This window comes from Tubulanus polymorphus, chromosome 7 (assembly GCF_964204645.1).
Source record: "Tubulanus polymorphus chromosome 7, tnTubPoly1.2, whole genome shotgun sequence".
NCBI classification, from domain to species: Eukaryota; Metazoa; Nemertea; class Palaeonemertea; order Tubulaniformes; family Tubulanidae; genus Tubulanus; species Tubulanus polymorphus.
This window is the reverse complement of record NC_134031.1, coordinates 4,271,969-4,290,128: the sequence shown is the minus strand read 5'-3', so window position 1 is coordinate 4,290,128 and position 18,160 is coordinate 4,271,969. Positions and strand designations below refer to the sequence as shown.

General features: G+C 37.5%; 2 protein-coding genes across 2 annotated transcripts; one reads left to right on the top strand and one right to left on the bottom strand.

Moving 5' to 3' along the window:
• Nucleotides 1–2,424: 2,424 nt before the first annotated feature.
• Nucleotides 2,425–5,185, bottom strand: LOC141908743 (splicing factor C9orf78-like). The gene is made up of 9 exons (XM_074798915.1): nt 5,072–5,185; nt 4,742–4,865; nt 4,600–4,658; nt 4,382–4,459; nt 4,213–4,287; nt 3,738–3,866; nt 3,247–3,383; nt 2,848–2,937; nt 2,425–2,762 (listed from the first exon to the last, which is right to left on the bottom strand). The coding sequence occupies exons 1-9, from the start codon at nt 5,158–5,160 to the stop codon at nt 2,674–2,676; spliced, it is 870 nt and encodes a 289-aa protein (XP_074655016.1). The 5' UTR covers nt 5,161–5,185; the 3' UTR covers nt 2,425–2,673.
• Nucleotides 5,186–5,494: 309 nt separating this feature from the next.
• Nucleotides 5,495–17,908, top strand: LOC141908002 (valine--tRNA ligase-like). The gene is made up of 22 exons (XM_074797764.1): nt 5,495–5,972; nt 6,147–6,219; nt 6,640–6,847; nt 7,436–7,600; nt 8,099–8,180; nt 8,270–8,389; nt 8,872–8,980; nt 9,515–9,819; nt 10,187–10,290; nt 10,565–10,808; nt 10,882–10,987; nt 11,059–11,129; nt 11,211–11,336; nt 11,503–11,607; nt 11,721–11,868; nt 11,954–12,078; nt 12,280–12,429; nt 12,786–12,989; nt 13,347–13,458; nt 13,616–13,791; nt 15,106–15,243; nt 17,471–17,908. The coding sequence occupies exons 1-22, from the start codon at nt 5,562–5,564 to the stop codon at nt 17,537–17,539; spliced, it is 3,351 nt and encodes a 1,116-aa protein (XP_074653865.1). The 5' UTR covers nt 5,495–5,561; the 3' UTR covers nt 17,540–17,908.
• The last annotated feature ends 252 nt before the right edge of the window (nt 17,909–18,160 follow it).

Below are 18,160 nucleotides of genomic sequence, written 5' to 3'. Positions count from 1 at the left end.
AATATAAAGATATAGTTGAAAATTGTTAAGTTTGAATATTCTATGAAAAAAATATAGCTTAGAGTTTAAGCTCCGTAAATGGAACTTGATAGTTTCGAATCATCTTTTGATTAGCCCTATCAAATACCATTTCTAAGTTGTTGAAATATATAGATCTTTAAAATAGAGATATATTTGTTAAGTTTGAACAATTTTATTATCAAGAAATTATAAACATAGTATAGAGTTTATTTTTGAAAGGTTATTCGGCGGGAGAAATTCCGACGAATATCTTTCAAAACATTGTTAATTACTTCGAGAGTTTATATTCAAATTAAATTATATCATAAAATCTGGATTAAGCCGATCCCGATTAAGCGGGATTTGACTGTAGTTGTTAAGTTTGAAAATACTATAGAAAAAAATATTAATTCATAGTTAATAAATCGTTGTTTGGTGGGAGAAATTCCGCCGAATAACTCGTTAAAACATTTAAAAGTTAATATCTATATTAAATTATAATTGAATTGTTAAGTTTGAAAATACTATAGAAAAAGATATTAATTCATAGTTTATGAATCGTTGTTTGGTGGGAGAAATTCCGCCGAATAACTCGTTAAAACATTATTAAGTTTATATCCATATTAAATTATAATTGAATTGTTAAGTTTGAAAATACTATAGAAAAATATATCGATTCAAAGTTTAAATTTCGAATCCTGTCCGTCTGAAACGGCATAATGGATTCGTTTGGAAAGGTTGACACCATTAGAAATTCTATAAAGATCTATAGAAATAAATCGTTAACATCTTGAAAAGTTTACTAAATCTATAAAAAAATTGTTAAGTTTGAAAAGTTTTAGAAAATAAAATCGTTGTTGGAGTCGTCTGGACTAGCGTACGAGTTCACTCGCATGACGTCACAGACAGTCAGGTTGACCGTCGTGTGCCTTGAAGCAAAAGACACTGTTGATGGTCATCTGACGGCCAAAACGACGCGTGTGGACAAAATACGTGTGACCTGCATGACCCTAGCTACGTCTATTACGATCGAAAAAGAAGTAATAATCTACATCAAAGGGGTTGAATTGATTTAGATCCAAAACAACGTAATTCTGGAGAATTCGTTCGCCTTGTATGTAGGTATGTAAATACATGTATCCAATAATTAATTAGTGACAGTACTAGTCTAGATATTATATATATATAGCATGATTATTAAGTCAGTATTAATCAATTGCAACGAATTATATCAGACAGGTCTCCCCCTTGTTCATTCTAGCCTACGAGATAACTGCTCGTATCATGGGACTCTTCGTAGAGGAGATTCATCGGGGAACCATCTATTATGTCTGATTATGTCCGAAACAAAATTGCCCTTGCTTTTTAGTCGTAGCGCAGACGAAAGCCCTTCTCAGATCTCCTAAACGGGAACGCAAATGAAATCTACCACGAAAGTAAAAACATGTAATTAACTTAAAACTTCAAAAAAATGTTGAGTGTGCGTGGTGTTATTTTTGCAGTGCTTGTAATTTCGAAGCCAGTTATTCATTCTGTGAATTTAAGATTGTATACTTATTTACGTCATCATGTAGCTTGTAGTTTACTCCATGTATATTTAAATATTTACATTTATTGTAAACAAATTATGTAAAAATATTTGATAATTTATTAATTTTGTACGATTTTTTGTTTGTATTTTGCTGTACATATATGATATTTATTTTGTATTGTGTATTATTTAGAACGGCACAACCAGATCTATGCCGAGTACACCGACCGAGTCAAAGCAGCGAGTCTTATTAAACCAAGACCTGGCTCCACTTACGTGGATTAAAATTCTTAGATATTAGAAAACTCAAATGAACTAAACGAACAACTGTGGAACTGGGTCTAGGATGATATCGACCGCTGGCTGTATTGAATTCGTTAAGTCGGTTGTATCTCATTTACATAAACGCTCATTCAGTGGTCACAACTCCTGTATATCTAATACACTACGTTTGTATCTAATAAATTATGTACTCATTTAGCCTTTTAGAATAAAAAAAAATTTTGAAAATGTAAAAAAGAACTTTTTCTGCTTCAATCATTCGGAGGTGTGGTCATCTCTTCTATATTCTTCCGGAATATACTCTCGAATCAGGGAAGTCTTTGTAAAGAAAACTCATTATGATGTCTGTATAAATTAAGTCTCAACCTGAGACTGTGGAAATGGCTCCAGATGCTGGATATGCGAGTAATGAGGTTACACGATATGGACTGGATCGCTTCAAAGACTAATTGAAACGTGGACTTGAAATGAGTACTATATAACGCGTGGCTTGTAGTACCACGACCACACCAACAACTTCCAGAAATGGGGTAAATTCAGTCCTGCGGCTACCGGCCATTTAGAATCAAAAATCGCAAAATAAGTACATCTAGCAGATCTATTATTTCCGAAATTTATTTACAATATTTACAACCTTCACTGTCTGACACGCTGCCTTGCTTTCATGAACACAATAATGTATCGATACGAATATATCGAAGTTCAGCTTTTCCGAGTACAAACGAGCCGAGCTTTAGCCCTGACCAAGGCGGTAATGCCAAAGCAACGGTATCTGCCCTACTCCGACAAACAAACAATCAAGCCTTTACACTCGATTGACGCGATAATGCACGATTAAATACGTCGAATTCGGATCAGATTCAATATCTTCTCATTTGTTTCTTGAAACGCTCGTAATGATAATCATCCGTCGCTTTTTCGCCGTCTTTTTTCTTGCTGCCTTCTTGATCTGGAATCGAATCGAAAACTTGAGGACACAGGTGCCGACTTGACAAAAAAGCTATTCAAATTGCTCACAATATTACGTAACCTACCAAATATTGATTCCGCATCTCCAACGCGTGGCATTTTCGGTTTTGGTGGCTCTTCTTTCTTCAATATGGGATTATTATCATCGATATTGACTGAAATAATACAAATTTTAGCTCATTGAGCGGCTACCATAGAAAACTGATTTATCATGCAGATTCAAAATAGAATCACTTCATAAGCTCTTAAACAATAATGAATGAGCTGAGGTTAAAATTAGATTTTTAAATGCACAAAAAAGGTTGTAGCGAATACAGCAAAATAGGGACCAGTGACGTTCATTTGACATCAGTGATAATCTATTATCCGATGGAAATTTGATTGATATTCTATTGCGATTGTTCTAAGATTTGTCTTCCAAGTTTCCCGGTAAGAGACGATTCAGTTGCGATGGATTTACTTACATCTGTTGTGTTGTACGAAGTTCACGGCCATATTAGTCGGCACAAACGCGGACACTTTCTCATTGTTTCTCTTCATTTTCAGTTCAATCAATTTCTGTTTGGCGTCTTCGGTCTGTTCGATGTTACGTATTTTAGCGCTATAAAATAGACACATTTCTTCATCTTGTGACGAAAATAAACAGATCGCTACAAAATTTGGCTTAACCTTGCAGCAGGTTCTATCACTAGCAGTTCGTCGCCGTTACTATTGTGTCATTTTGGAATGAGATACGATACCTTACCAATTACATTTTATTCCATCCTTAGATGCTTTTAAATCTCAAATTAAAACACTCGCTTTTACCATAGCTCATTCTTGAATATTCTTATTTATAATGTCTGTTTGTTTTACCATTTTTCAATTCATGCTTCTCATTATGTATAAGCCGAAGAGCATATCTTACATGGAATTATGACAATAAATCATGACTACTATTTTTTCAATGACTTACTCAATTCCGAGATCAACTTCTGGTATTCCGGATAACATTTGATTCGACAACATATCCTCGGTGCGTTTCATGGTCGTCGCTCGTAAATGTTCGGGAACATCGAACAATACGTCGTTCACAGTTTTTACGCTGAAGAAAAAAAATACCAGGTATATATGATAGCAGTGGTAATAAAGGCGTTTCATTGGGCCCTGTAGCCGTTTAGCCACTTGACTTCTGACGTGGAGAATAGTTAATAAGTTATAATATACAAAGTTTAAAAGATTCAAAGCTAATATCAATTATCAAGAATTCAAACCCAAATTGTCGTGTCTTTGGATTTTAATTTTTGACAAATAAAATTTGCTTTCAATCTTTCAAACTTTGGTGGGTTTTAAACTTATAATCGATGTTATGTTAATTCATCTTCTTAAATAAAACTCTCATCATACTATCATGAAAGAGATGTTAAAGAATATTGTCAACAAATGCGAACCTTTTCTTTTCTGGAGACTCATCTTTCGAGACTAAACCCTTCTTCTTTGCTAATTCTTTCTCGACATATTTCAACCTATAATTGAATACATAGAGAGTTGCTTCGTCAATACGACAAATATTAATTAAGAAACCGAACCATTTTACGATTTGTTTTACTTCGGACTTACATATCAGCATCCTCATCTCTTCTGTTAGTCTCTGCCGCGAAGGAGGTTCCGATACTCTCAGGATCTGCTAGTTTACCCCTGAAATCACAACGAATTATCAGGTAAATCATTTTAAAGAATAATTACATTTTGTACACAAACACTGCAGGGATTCTGCTCATGGTAAGCAAGGTTTGACCAGATTTCTTAAATTTCTCAAATAAACGAATCAGGCTTACTGTTCTTTCAACGCTTTCATATCTACTATTCCACCAGTGTCCATCTTAAATGGATCGTTCTAAAATCACATAGATTTTCACATTTCAGAATTCAGTATTTTCTTTTTATTATGTTACATAAAACAACAGATTTAACGCCTACCACCAGCCTTGGTTCATTATCTGGTAATTTTTTGCCTAATGCCAAACCAATAACATTCACGCCATTTGGTCGTTTTCTCAATTTCTGCAACGCTTTTATATCATTTGTAATCGAATCTTTCGGGCTGTAAATAGAATATCAAGACATGGACGGGTATCAAATTTTGACAGATGACTGAAATATGTCACCATCCGGTGCTGCCACCTCTCGTCGGAAGTAGGTTTCTTCTAAAAAAAACTGTTCAAAACGGTAAAACCGTGAAATTCCAAACGATTCAGCGACGTGAAAATTTAACCAAATCAAAGGCACAATGAAAAAGATCATATTTACATAGGTCGATCGCCCATTTCTTCCTCATCTTCGCTGCTAGAAGACTCTTGTCTTCGTTTCCGAAACTGTTTCTTTTTCGTGGACGCCATCTTGGCTGGAAATAGCTGTAATTTTATTTCGTAATTTTTCAAACCACGATTTTATATCGTATAGAATAAAATCAACCGATTAATTTGTATTCCGAAAAATATAATGAAGAGATTCTGAAATAATTTCAATTATTTCTTCAATCAATCACGCGTAACTGTTAGAGGGGGCCTCTCAAGATTTAAGTTTAGTCAAAGGACACCAAAATGTCAAGAAATGTTGATTATATATGGATAGAGTGATGACAAATCGAAATGAATAGTTTAATTCTAGTAACAAGGTTAATATTTGAATCAAGCAATAACTGGCAAACCATTCCAAATGGATCAATAAAGAGTGAATTGAATAAATTCCGACGATTTTAAGATGGTCCCTAATAACCCAGCTATATGTTAATCGTATTATGGCGGCGCACATGAGATCGATTTGCAAATTAAAAGCTCCGAGTTTTTGTCGTTTAACGCAATATTCCCGGCTTCAGCGGTCCTCGCATCTAGTATACAGCGTGAATAAACTAGGCGTTGCCAATAAAACGCATCTATCCAGTCCGTTCTATTCGTTTTCTCAGCGTTTTTTATCTTCAAACGTAGACAATGTTCAACAACGAGGAGGAGGAGGCCAACAACAACAGCGGCAAGCCCAGACCCAGGGGAGTGCAGCGGCTGACGATGAAACCACGACGCCGAACTCCCTGTCGTCGGGGGCCGCTGATGATCGACTGGATCGCGTTGAATACAACAGGAAGAAACAGAAGGAAAAACTGGAAAGGAAGAAGGCGAAGCGTTTGGCGCATGAACAAAAAATGAAAGAAAAGGTAGACCTACTCGCCTACTGGCTACTTTACTTCTCAATCATTGCATGCGATGAAGCAGTCATCCTACTGAGATGTAGCATTCTAATGAGATGCAGGCAGTAAAGATTTTCTGCGATAAAGAAATATAATTTTTTAAGATTTTAATCATTTTACATTTTTCCTTTCGCCCTTCAGGCTGCCACTTCAACTGAAGCCGTATACGATGCACAGTACAGCGCAGCAGAAAGAATTCCAGGCGATAAAAAAGGTAAGGCGCTCCTCGATAACAACAACTGATAGAACCGCAATGATAAATAAGGCTTGAATCCGCTTAATGCGGGTGATTTGGGACCATTGAAATTAATCATTTTATGCGAAATCCAGATTAGACATCATTCATATTTTGATGAGTCTTATCAAAATCTAATATTTAATCCACAACTGATGATTAAATAGATTTATTTTTCTAACATTCTGATGTTTGAACTCGACCTCATCCTCAATTATGGGTTCACTTATTAACTCAAAATAAGGCCTAACTCTGAGATTTTATCATTTTACCGGTCATCATATTTTATATAAGCTTGTAGGAGGACCTGAGATAATATCCTGATAAGATTGAAATTTAGATTTAACTGATCTGAATTAGGCTGAAGTGGTTGACATCAACTCTATTTTTAAATTTCAGACATTTCCAGTCCGTTGCACAAACGTTACAGTCCACAGTACGTCGAAGCCGCTTGGTACGATTGGTGGGAACAAAAAGGATTCTTTAAACCGGAAGTGAATCCCGGTCCAGCTCGATTTACCGTCTGTCTTCCTCCGCCTAACGTTACCGGTGACCTTCACCTCGGCCACGCACTCACGAGTTCTATTCAAGACGCGATAGTCAGATGGTGAGATATATTTTTAGAAGTGGTGGAATCGGGGTTCTTACGGGTCTTGAAAAATGGGAATTTTTTTCTTTGGCTATTGAAAAGGCATGGAAAATCAGAAAATGCTCTCAAAATAAAATTGTCTTTCTATTTTGAATTTTACGCTATTTGCCTGAATGTCTTACTACACATTCTATAACAAACCTATGAAAACACTTGTATCGATGGAATTGATAATTGGCACTTATTAACTTAGAATAAGCTTATAAGCTTACATTGCCTGTTCTAGGTTGGCGATGTGAACTTAGGGTATGGAAAATTTATAAGGGATCATTCATTTATTTCGTAAGCATTAGGGTAGGGGTCAGTGCAATTGCGTACTGTAATGCTTAATGTTAGGCCTATATGAAAAAATGGCCAATTTTGCGTACAGAGGGGGGGGGTTTAAAAAATCAAATTTCCTGCGTACGTAATAAATGAATGATCCCTAATGTGGGTATGGTAAAGTTATGGAAAATGAAACCCATAAAAATCCTGTGGAATGAACTCATGGTGCCATCTCTCCTGTTTATTCGTTAATGTTTTTGTGGCTTTTTCTTTCTCATTCAGGCGTCGAATGTGCGGTGATCGTGTACTGTGGAATCCCGGGTGCGATCACGCCGGCATCGCCACGCAAGTCGTCGTCGAGAAACAATTGATGAAACAGACCGGTTTAACACGGCACGATATCGGCAGACGACAGTTTATCGATCAGGTGTGGCAGTGGAAAAATCAGTACGTCAAACGCGCGTTTCTTATTTTAGTCGCCCATTAAGCATTTATGATTCCTATTCAATGCTTTGATTTTAGTTGATACATGTGACAAAAGACTCGTGTTAGTAAACCGTAAGAGTCAGTGAATTTTGAGGGATTTTATGTGGTAAACCTACTTTGCGGATTCTCAAAAACACTGGTCTGGTTTATACTGGTGGTCCCAATGCTCAGAAGTGCCAACTTTTCCTGACTACGAGTGCTTTGTTACTATAATTTTGACTCAAGACTAGAGTTCCTACATCAGTATTTAATCAGTATTTCTTGAAGAAATTTGATGTGGAGGAGACGTTACTGTCCAAGGTCTTCTAATTGATCACTGATTAATTTGAACAATTTCTTTCACATTTCTAAGGAATGTTACAAGAAAAAAACTCAACTTCTGATAGCATTGGCAACCCTGTTTACATGTACATAGTTTTGGGTCGATCTTAATTGTCTTATTTCTTCGACCTTATTCAGGAAAGGCGATCATATTTATGCTCAGATGAGAAAACTCGGTTCGTCGTTGGACTGGGATCGCGATTGTTTCACTATGGATCCGGTAAATACTTGTTTATTAGTGATATGAACCTCGATACATATTCTATTCTAGCACGAATTAGATAGTTATTCGAATGTCTTGCTTTTTAGAAACATTCGTCGGCAGTTGTCGAAGCGTTTGTTCGTTTGCACGAACGAGGATTGATTTATCGTAGCAATCGACTAGTCAACTGGTCGTGTTCTCTGAAGTCAGCTATTTCTGATATCGAGGTATGTACGCACAATAGGCCTATAATCTTGGGTTAAGATCCATAGAGCTGAATATTAGCAAAAATTCATGAATTTTTGATATTAGTCATTAAATGAGATGCAGTGTAAATAGAGAACTGTGAAGCTTCATTGGCATGATTTTATACACTGAACCTAGTCCAATGGTAAATTCATTCAATTGTGCAATTATGAAAATTCTGTAAATGCCGTCTTAGGTTTTAGTATTACTACCACGCTAGAACACCACAGACCTGACTACCACTACTATTTGAGAGTAGTGACTACTCTTTAAGATCTCAAATATGAACAAAATCATTAAAACTGAATAAATTCTAGTTCATTTTCAATTAAACTACTGTTTTAGATGTCACATTGTGGTGAAAATGACTTAAAAGGTTGATAAATACCAAGGTCGGGTCTGATGCTTTCTCATTTTATAATGATTTAAAGGTTTTAATATGTTAGGATTCATTGTTTTCAAGGTTGATGATCTAGTCGTAAACAACAGGACGAAACTCGAAGTGCCCGGATACACCAACAAAATAGAATTCGGCACTCTCACATCATTCGCGTACAAAGTCATCGATTCAGGTCTGGTTCAATTTTAAAACTTGGTTATTGCTTTCAAAACACTAAAACTCGACAGTTTGCAGCAAGTCTACTAAGTGCTATTTAGTGCTACTTTTTGAAGAAAAAAAAATTTTAGGGTTCTCCTTTGTGCTTTTACTTTCCATAAAAGTGTCAATAAGAGCGGAAAAGTGCTACTTTTTGCTTTACACGAGCCATCTGAAAATTTAAATCTTTCTCACAGCATTTGTAATTGTGGTGGTAAAAGTGTTGATGAAATGATCAAATGCCAAGCACACATCACTTCTGGGCAATTAATACGTTCTAGTGCATGGATGACTTAAGTCCTTTGTATATAGGTGATTGTTATGGTTTGATAAAATCATAATAAGCTGTTACAACGTCTATCATGGGCACAATTCAATATATTTATTCCGGAAACCCACACCGTAAATGCTGAAAAGTCCTAACTTGCCTTAACCTTTCCGCTACAAGCTATGCCCGGTTTATCCACGAAACATTGACTGGAAATTATTTTATAAATTGTGTTTATTGCAGATGAACTGGTCGTCGTGGCGACGACGCGTTTGGAGACGATGCTGGGCGATACGGCGGTCGCCGTGCATCCCGATGATAATCGTTACAGTCACCTGCGTGGTCGAGAGTTGCAGCACCCGTTCTGTGATCGTAAACTGCCGATCGTTTTCGACGATTTCGTCGACCGATTGTTCGGAACGGGAGTCGTGAAATTGACTCCCGGTCACAGTCACGTCGATTACGAAGTCGCCAGACGTCACGGTTTACCAGTTGTGTCGATACTGGACGACGCAGGGTTGATCAATGACGTCTGCCCACAATTCCAGGTATTAACTCTTGACATTCTCATTCTCAGGCTCACATTTTCAAGATGGCCACTTCACCTGGAATTCAGGGAAAGTCAGGGAAATTTCTTTTCTTTAAAAAAGTTTGTGGGATTTTGTAAACAAAAATAATGCTGAAAATCAGGGAAAAGTCAGGAAAATTTGTTGAGATTGCTAGATCGTGCGTTAAATTAATAAGTTTCTGTCTATGTCTTAGGTATTTTACTGTGTTAGTTGATTGGTTTCTGAGCAGATCAAGTCAGGGAAAATAACTCGCATGTCGGGAAAATGTAAAATAAAAGTGGCCACCCTGATTTGGTTTTAAGAAAAGTGACTCAACTGTCGATGTTTTGTTGTCGTGTTTTGATAGGGAGTTAAACGTTTCGACGCTCGAGCGAAAATACAAAACGCTCTGAAAGAACTCGGTTTGTACGTCGGTGCAGAAGATCATAGCATGACGTTACCAATCTGTAGGTTAGTAAACTAGGCCCTCGGGTCCGTAGCCAATCTGACAACTTAAGGATTTGTACAGCTGGGCGCGAAGACTTCAGTCCAAAAGTGCTCATGAATCTTAAGATCGATCTTTAGTTGTTAAATTGGCTATAGAACTCTGATGATCTTTATCTTTGTTATTCAGTTGCTATTTGGTTAGGCTTGTTGCTTGCAATTTATAAACTATCATTTAGTGCCTGGTAGATTAACGAGCAAACCTCGAGATAATTTATAAGTGAGAATTTTAATGTTTCAGTCGATCCGGAGATATCATCGAACCGGTGTTGCGGGAGCAGTGGTTTGTCGATTGTTCGATGTCGATGGACCGAGCTCGGGACGTTGTGAACTCGTGCGAGTTGCAGCTCATTCCCGACCACCACGAGAACATCTGGAACGAGTGGTTGAAAGCCAAACAGGACTGGTGTATCAGTCGCCAGTTGTGGTGGGGACACCAGATACCGGCTTATAGAGTTATGGACGCGACTGGTAAACGGATCAAGGTAACTAAGAATTCTCACCTATTTCTGCTAATTTAACAATGAATTAGTCTTTTAATCGGATATTTTGTTACAGGAAAATGGGGTTGATCTATGGGTTAGTGGTAAATCATTAGAAGAGGCAACGCTGAAAGCTGCAAACTTGACCGGTTTAGCATCAGATCAACTTCAACTTATTCAAGGTAAATATATCTGATAATTGTCTAATTAGCGAAAAGTTAAGCGCATTTGACACGTGTAATACTGATTTCAGATGAAGATGTTTTAGATACGTGGTTTTCATCAGCTATTTTTCCTCTGTCGATGCTTGGCTGGCCGGATTCGGTTTGTATATTTCATAGTTTTCTGCATTTTCGAAGTATCTTAAACTGTTCTTTAACTGGATTACCGTTTAACTTTCAATAGACCGATGATCTACAGCAGTATTATCCGACTAATATACTGGAAACTGGTAGTGACATTTTGTTTTTCTGGGTCGCGCGTATGGTCATGTTGTGTCAAGAACTGCACGGTTCGTTGCCATTTAAAAAGGTGCGTTTTACAGTCTATTGCGGATGAGAATCAATAATTACAATTGAAAATCAACCAAATTTTGCATTTTGCTGAAATTCAATAATTGATGCTGGCAGATAGTCCATGGGCTGACTGTTTCTTGGAACTTCTGTGATGCGAACATGTGATTAATAAATATTTTCAGGTGCTATTACACGGATTACTGAGAGATGTTTATGGGCGTAAAATGAGTAAATCTCTCGGGAACGTTATAAATCCGATACATGTGATACAAGGAGTTCGTTTGAAGGTAAAAATACATAGAATACGCGCTGGGACTAGGCACAGTTCATTCGCCACCAGCGTTACCTGAGATCTGAGTGAACTTTCATTTAAAATTGAATCGATATTTCCTCCCATCAGGTACTGAATGCTGAACTAGAGAAAAGTAATTTGCCGCCGTCTGAGATCGATAAAGCGATGGCCGGCCAGAAGAGACAGTTTCCACACGGGATCAAGCAATGTGGTGCGGATGCACTGCGATTCACTTTGTGTTCTTACAACTTCAAAAGTACGTTTCATTTTGCCCCTCGGTTACTTCGTTAATCAGTCTCGGTATTTGCCAGCGTTCTCATAGAGGTTTTCGCTTGTTGCAGATCAGAACATAAATTTCAACGTCGATCACGCCGTATATAATCGTAATTTCTGTAACAAGATCTGGCAAGCGTTCCGGTTCTTCCTGCAAAACATTCCTGCTGATTACGAGCCATCCAATGTTACGGTAAGTTCTGGACTCGGTTCTATCAGTTCATAACCCGATTTTTATGCTTCGAATTGTTGAATTTTGATTGCTGGAGATATACCGAAAATATGGCTGAAACCAAATACTTGAGATTGACTTTTTCACGAAAATTGGATTCCGATTATTTGAAGTCATCTTTCATGCAAGGAAAATGTACTGGATGATCCGTTTCTTTTTCAGGAAAATGTAAGCGCAATTGATAATTGGATTTTAATTCGTATGAGTGAACTGGTTGATATCTGTAACGCGCAGTTCAACAACTACAATCTACATCTCGTGTGTCGAGCCTTAAATCGATTCTGGTTCGAAGAATTCTGCGACGTTTATCTCGTAAGTTATATTCACTTTTCTTCTGCTGATTATGGTTTTCGATACGAAAAATCGAACTTTCGGTTTCAAGATAATGCACTTATTGTGAAAACCAGTGGAATCTTGTTATAACAACCTGGGATAAAATGATTGTAACATCGAAAATCATTCCAAATATAACTATTTTAATTATTTCATAGCTCGTAGAACTTTGCTTAAAGCGAATGGATTTTCTGGTTCTCTGAAGTTTGTTTTTACGCATTTCCACTTAAGTCAGATTGATCTTAATTCCAAGAAGATTTCACCTGTTCTTGCTGAAACTCAATCGGAATCTCATAGATCCTTATTGATGAATTCTTACCGCCGTCTTCCTTTAGGAATGTATTAAACCGACGTTATTAACGGACACCGAATCGGCACGCGTTGCACGCGATGTAATGTATACAGTGTTCGATAACGGATTGCGCGCTTTGAGCCCGTTCATGCCGTACCTAACCGAAGAACTTTACCAGAGACTGCCGGGACCGCCATCGCTCAGAGCCGAGAGCATCATGATCGCACCTTACCCGACTCCAACTGAGGTGAGTTTCGAGTTTTACGCAACGCATCCTCTGGATTTATTTTAGAAACATGAATTAAGCTAATACTATAGACTCCGCTCAAGTCTGATATTTTCGGACATTAGCTGGACGTAGTCGATAGTCTGGTAATTTCAATCCTTTCAAACATAAATCCAAATTTTTAAAATAACAAGAATTAAGCTAATACTATAGACTTTGCTCAAGTCTGATATTTTCGGACATTAGCAGGACGTAGTGAAATTTTCAAACGTAAATCCAAATTTTTAAAATAACAAGCAAATTGAATGCACTTGACTTAAGCAGGAGTTTACTGTATTTAGGAAAAAGGTACCGTAACTGTTGTTATTTCTTCGGCAGTTTCAATGGCAGAATGTACAGTTAGAACAGGACTTGAAATACATCCAAAGTATCGCCACGGTTGCGATGAATTTGCGAAGAGATTTCAATTTTTCAAACGGCCGCACGGATTGTAAGTCAGACGAAGTGTTCGTTCAGCATGAATTTTTCACCTAAATACAGGGCTGCCAAGTGTATATCCTTCTGTCCCTATCTGCGTAAGGACAAGGTTGGCAGCCCTGTAAATATATACGTTTTGAAAAAATGTTTTACCTGTATCATTGTTACAGTGGTGCTGTCGACATCCGACCCGACGCTCGAGTCTCTCATTCAGAAATACGAGGATATCGTACTCACGATGATGAAGTCGAGGCGAGTCGTCGTCGAACCCGCTTCCGATCATACTCCCGACGGCTGCATCACTCGTACGGTCGATGAAAATACGAAAATGCACCTGAATATCAAGGTATGACTCCTCGATCCCTTAAAAAAAACTTCTAAACAGAAAAATGCCTTTATAGGCGCTTGAAACCCCTTTAATTTAAGCAAAATCCCCAAAAAATTATTCAATTTCGAGAAATGGCAACTAGAAATGGTTGTAGTTGGATAGTAAACTACTTCTATATTGATTCTTTACCCAATTAGGCGGTTAACGAATTAGAAACCAAGTTTGGTAGTGAAGAATATGATACAAAATTTTCTTACAAAACTACTGAAGTAACTATTTATCCAAATAAACAGTACCCATTTTGTAGGAGTCTACAGTGTAATTGCAATATGAAAGTGATGCGGGCACTTCCCCGAAATTTCCAATTATCTCCTTTAACAAAACTCCTCCAGGAGTGACCGATCTATGAACTATTTGTTATTCAGTGTTTTCTTGACACAGTCAGTGAATACGATGTAAATACTGGTATCTCAGTCGGTATCAAAGCATCAAATTGCAATTCATTAGCAAACCTCAACTTTCTGTGTGCGGACTGAATATTTATTGTTTGGGCAAACTAACACAAATGAGCTATTTCATAATTGTCTATTATTCCATAACGCCTAAGAAATTAAGCTTGCCATTTGTTGGCGTGTTGAAATCATCAGTCACAGTAGTTGATGCTTAACAGTTAGTTACTATGTCTGTTGATGAAATTGAACAATGACTATGGATTAAGGCTTTTATGAGAGAGATTGTAGTCTGTAATATTGTTTCTGTCTCTGATTCCAATTCGAACAGTCAGAACTAGGGTGTTTTTCTCGCAATAATTATATACACATTTCATACAGGAGTCTATCTATAATGATTTGAGATTTCTCGGTATAAACTACGCCTTATTATGTCTAAACCGAAAACAAAAGCTTCAAACTTTGACCGAGACAATGCTGCATAATCTCCGCTCTGAGAATTCTTTTGTCCGTCTCCCAGACTGACTAGATATTTATAAATCACAGCCATGTTGGGATTAACAGCTTTGTATAGGTGGTCTGGAAGGCTATCTATAGTCACTTTGTCTGGTATTGTCCAATAATTATCGACTTGTATTGTGTCGGTTAGCCATCAATATAATGGGGTGGAAGATGTTTGCCCAGTGTGATTCTTGCATGAGTCCATATAGCAAGTGATAGTTATGTTATTATATAGTCGGTCAGCTCTTGGTCAGTGTATTGTGAATGGTCGTCATCGCATCTGGGATATATACTATATCCATCGGGTTGAACAGGGCTGATGTTATTCGAGGATATTTGACAATGTTGTTGTTTAAAGAATTCATGAAACGTTTATTTACAGGCTTTCGCTGATCCGGTCGTGGAAATTGCTCGAGTGAAACTTCGCTTGAGTAAGCTCGACGACAAAATCGATCGCGAACGAGAAATGTTGAATGATGTGGATATTGATTTGGTTCGGCAAGTGGCTCTTCAGCAATCGGTATGTCTATCTGTCTGATACCCTTAATGTGATGGTTCACCTACCTAAATTACTAAATCAACTACTTAAACTAAACTGATAAAAATTAAGTTGAATGGGTTAAACGGGTCATCCTTATTACCGCATATTTATTTATTCCTTATCGATTTTAATACTTGAAATCATGTTATATCAGTAATAAATACCTTCTAGAGTCATATTTTTTTATTTAAAAAAATTTTGACTTCTAATACGTGAACTCGGTTAGCAATAAAATTTCATTGAATTTGATTGATTGATCGACGATCTCATCTCGGTAAAGTTAAAAGTTATTTTTCTACAAAAATATCCGACAAATATGTAAAATATGATTCCAGCAAGCATTTATTACTGATATAATATGATTTCAATTGTTAAAATCGATAAGGAATAAATAAATATGTTATATTTCATGTCATCTCGGTTCATCTCGGTAAAATACGTCATCTCGGTAATAAGGATGACCGGGTTAAACTGTAATATTGGGTGCCCTATGACCCCAGGATTCCTTAAGAAGGCCTAAACGCTCATTTAGGCATTTATAACTCCTTCAATTTGTGCAAAATGTCAGAAACTCCTTGAAAACTGCATAAATTTTGAGAAATAGGCAATTAGATACCTGAGAAGTTATACATTAGACTATGCCTAAATCAGTTCAGTTTGAACCAGGATCTTTTTGTTACTTGGTTATGGAATTAGAAACCGAGTTTATTAGTGTCAAGGATCTGCTTACAAAACCACCGAATTATCGTTTTACCGAGAACCCTTTTAGTAACAGTACCGATTTAGGAGTAGTCTAGGGAAGTTGGGATATAAAAGAGATGCAGGCACTTCCTTAAACTCCTTATATCCTCCTTAAACTCCTTATAGGAATGTCATATCCGTAGGTACCCTGTTGTAGAACTTAAACTAATCTTTTTGCCGGATCGATGTGATTTTAATCAGAAATCAATGATGACATTGTTGATACATCGGTGTATGATTGCTCGGTATTGATATAAACTATCAGCAGTTATACCACTGATGTACGAACTCTTGTCTTAGTCGACGCGCGATCGTAACGGAGCCGCGTTGATGATTTGAGAGGGTAAACGTTAGTCGATATTTGTAACGCATCGTAGTACGACTGCTGGTAGAACCGATCTCGTATCCGTATCAGCAGTTATACCACTGATGTGTTAAAGATATCATTTTCATCATCGACCGACGCCCATCGTTGCCACCGTCTCCCGTTTCGAGATGGACTGTTTGGGTGTGGAAGGTTTGATAATTATCCCGATGCTGTTGATTCATTAGTGTATGATTGCTGGTATGACCTATAACATTATCAGCAGTTATACCACTGATGTGTTGATTACATCATTACGTCGAATATGAAGGATCACATCTGATATAATGATTTCAACGGATACCTGCTCACTCACTCTCTCCCTCGCACTCGGCCTCATGTGTTTGTCTGTATCAGTTGGTTTAGCCCCTCTCTAAGCGGCGATCATACAGGATGCAGGTTCACTGCAGGATTTAGGCCCGGGCCAACTGTTCACACGGATGACCAGACCCGAGCCAAATTATAGGATGGGTCAAATGATTGTGTGTGAATTGCTTCAGGTTTTTTGAAGTGACTCACTTCGTTTTAAGCATTGTTTAGTACCAAGTGAGTGGTTTAGGTGTGAACGCGCACTCTAATCAGGCTCGGGCCACATTCGACTCGGGCCTGATCTGGGTGAAATCGTCTCCGTGTGATCGCGGCTTTATTCTCCTCTCCTACGTGTCTGCGGGGAGACCTCTGCTTCATTCTCCCTCTTTTGCGTCTTGTCTACAATCGAGGATCCTAATGATAGATGTAGATGATACATTAGTGTATGATTTGCTGGTAAAACAATATGTGAACCTATATCAGCAGTTATACCACTGATGTGTCATCTATATCATAAACCTCATCCATTGCAGTTTTAGAAAAGGTGTTGTTCAATCTCATTGAATGGAAAACATATATCTTTTACAACTATAAGGATTTTGATTGCAAGGCTTTGGACATCTGTGGAAGAATAATCTTAACTCAATGTCTTAATAATTTCTATTATTAAATTATTGTCAGATCTCGTTGATCGGAAAAGATATCTTTTATCGATCTGGATTTTGATCGAAAGGGCTCTGTAGGAGAATAATCGTAACTTATGTCTTAATGATTTATGGTACGTAATTTCAGATAGCCGAAAGTGAACAAGCGAAGAAACACGCCGAAAATCATCTGGCCATGCTAGAGAAACTGACGTGAAAATGCCCCAGCTGCCAGTGTCGGCTGGTCATTGACATTCCTAGCTGAAGCGAAGTTGACAGAAGGTCGCTCCATGATCAAACGCGGTCGTGTTCAATTGTGTCACTTACCAGAATGCCTACTGTGAATGCGCGGTGACTGTACATGATCAGCACATGATCGCAAGATTGCGATGGGCACTCCTTGGGCACTTTTTGAATATGAAGGAAAATGAAACATGCGGTGGATAATTCCAGTTGCTCTGAGTAATTTTTGTTTCGAGTGAGATTATGGGAACTCGATGAGAAGTAAATTAGAGTTTGTGATTCATGATTATTCCATGATTCATGCGTGTGCATGTAGTTTATACTGAAAAAAAAGGATTTATTAACAAACAATGATGTAAATAGTTCCACTAACTTTTCTACTTTAAGTTGAATAAAATTGTTGATAATTGAATCTTTATTGTTTGACGTAATTTCTGGATAGGATTTTCACGTGAAAGTAAAAAAGGGGAGCTCTAGCAATTCTTTTCGTTTCCCAGATGCAGGTATCGGATTAGTTAGATTTATCGTTTCCGAGCCAATATCTTTCCGTTTCTTGTATGTAATGAAGCCACTCTTGTCGAGCGTGTTGATCATT

Coding starts and splice junctions, on each gene's coding strand:
- LOC141908743 (XM_074798915.1), bottom strand. CDS start 5,160: ATGGCGTCCACGAAAAAGAAACAGTTTCGGAAACGAAGACAAGAGTCT. Junction 4,866..5,071: donor GAAATGGGCGATCGACCTAT/GTAAATATGATC, acceptor TTCTATTTACAG/CCCGAAAGATTCGATTACAA. Junction 4,288..4,381: donor AGAGATGAGGATGCTGATAT/GTAAGTCCGAAG, acceptor ATTCAATTATAG/GTTGAAATATGTCGAGAAAG.
- LOC141908002 (XM_074797764.1), top strand. CDS start 5,562: ATGGCGGCGCACATGAGATCGATTTGCAAATTAAAAGCTCCGAGTTTT. Junction 7,601..8,098: donor GTGTGGCAGTGGAAAAATCA/GTACGTCAAACG, acceptor GACCTTATTCAG/GAAAGGCGATCATATTTATG. Junction 10,988..11,058: donor TCAACTTCAACTTATTCAAG/GTAAATATATCT, acceptor TACTGATTTCAG/ATGAAGATGTTTTAGATACG.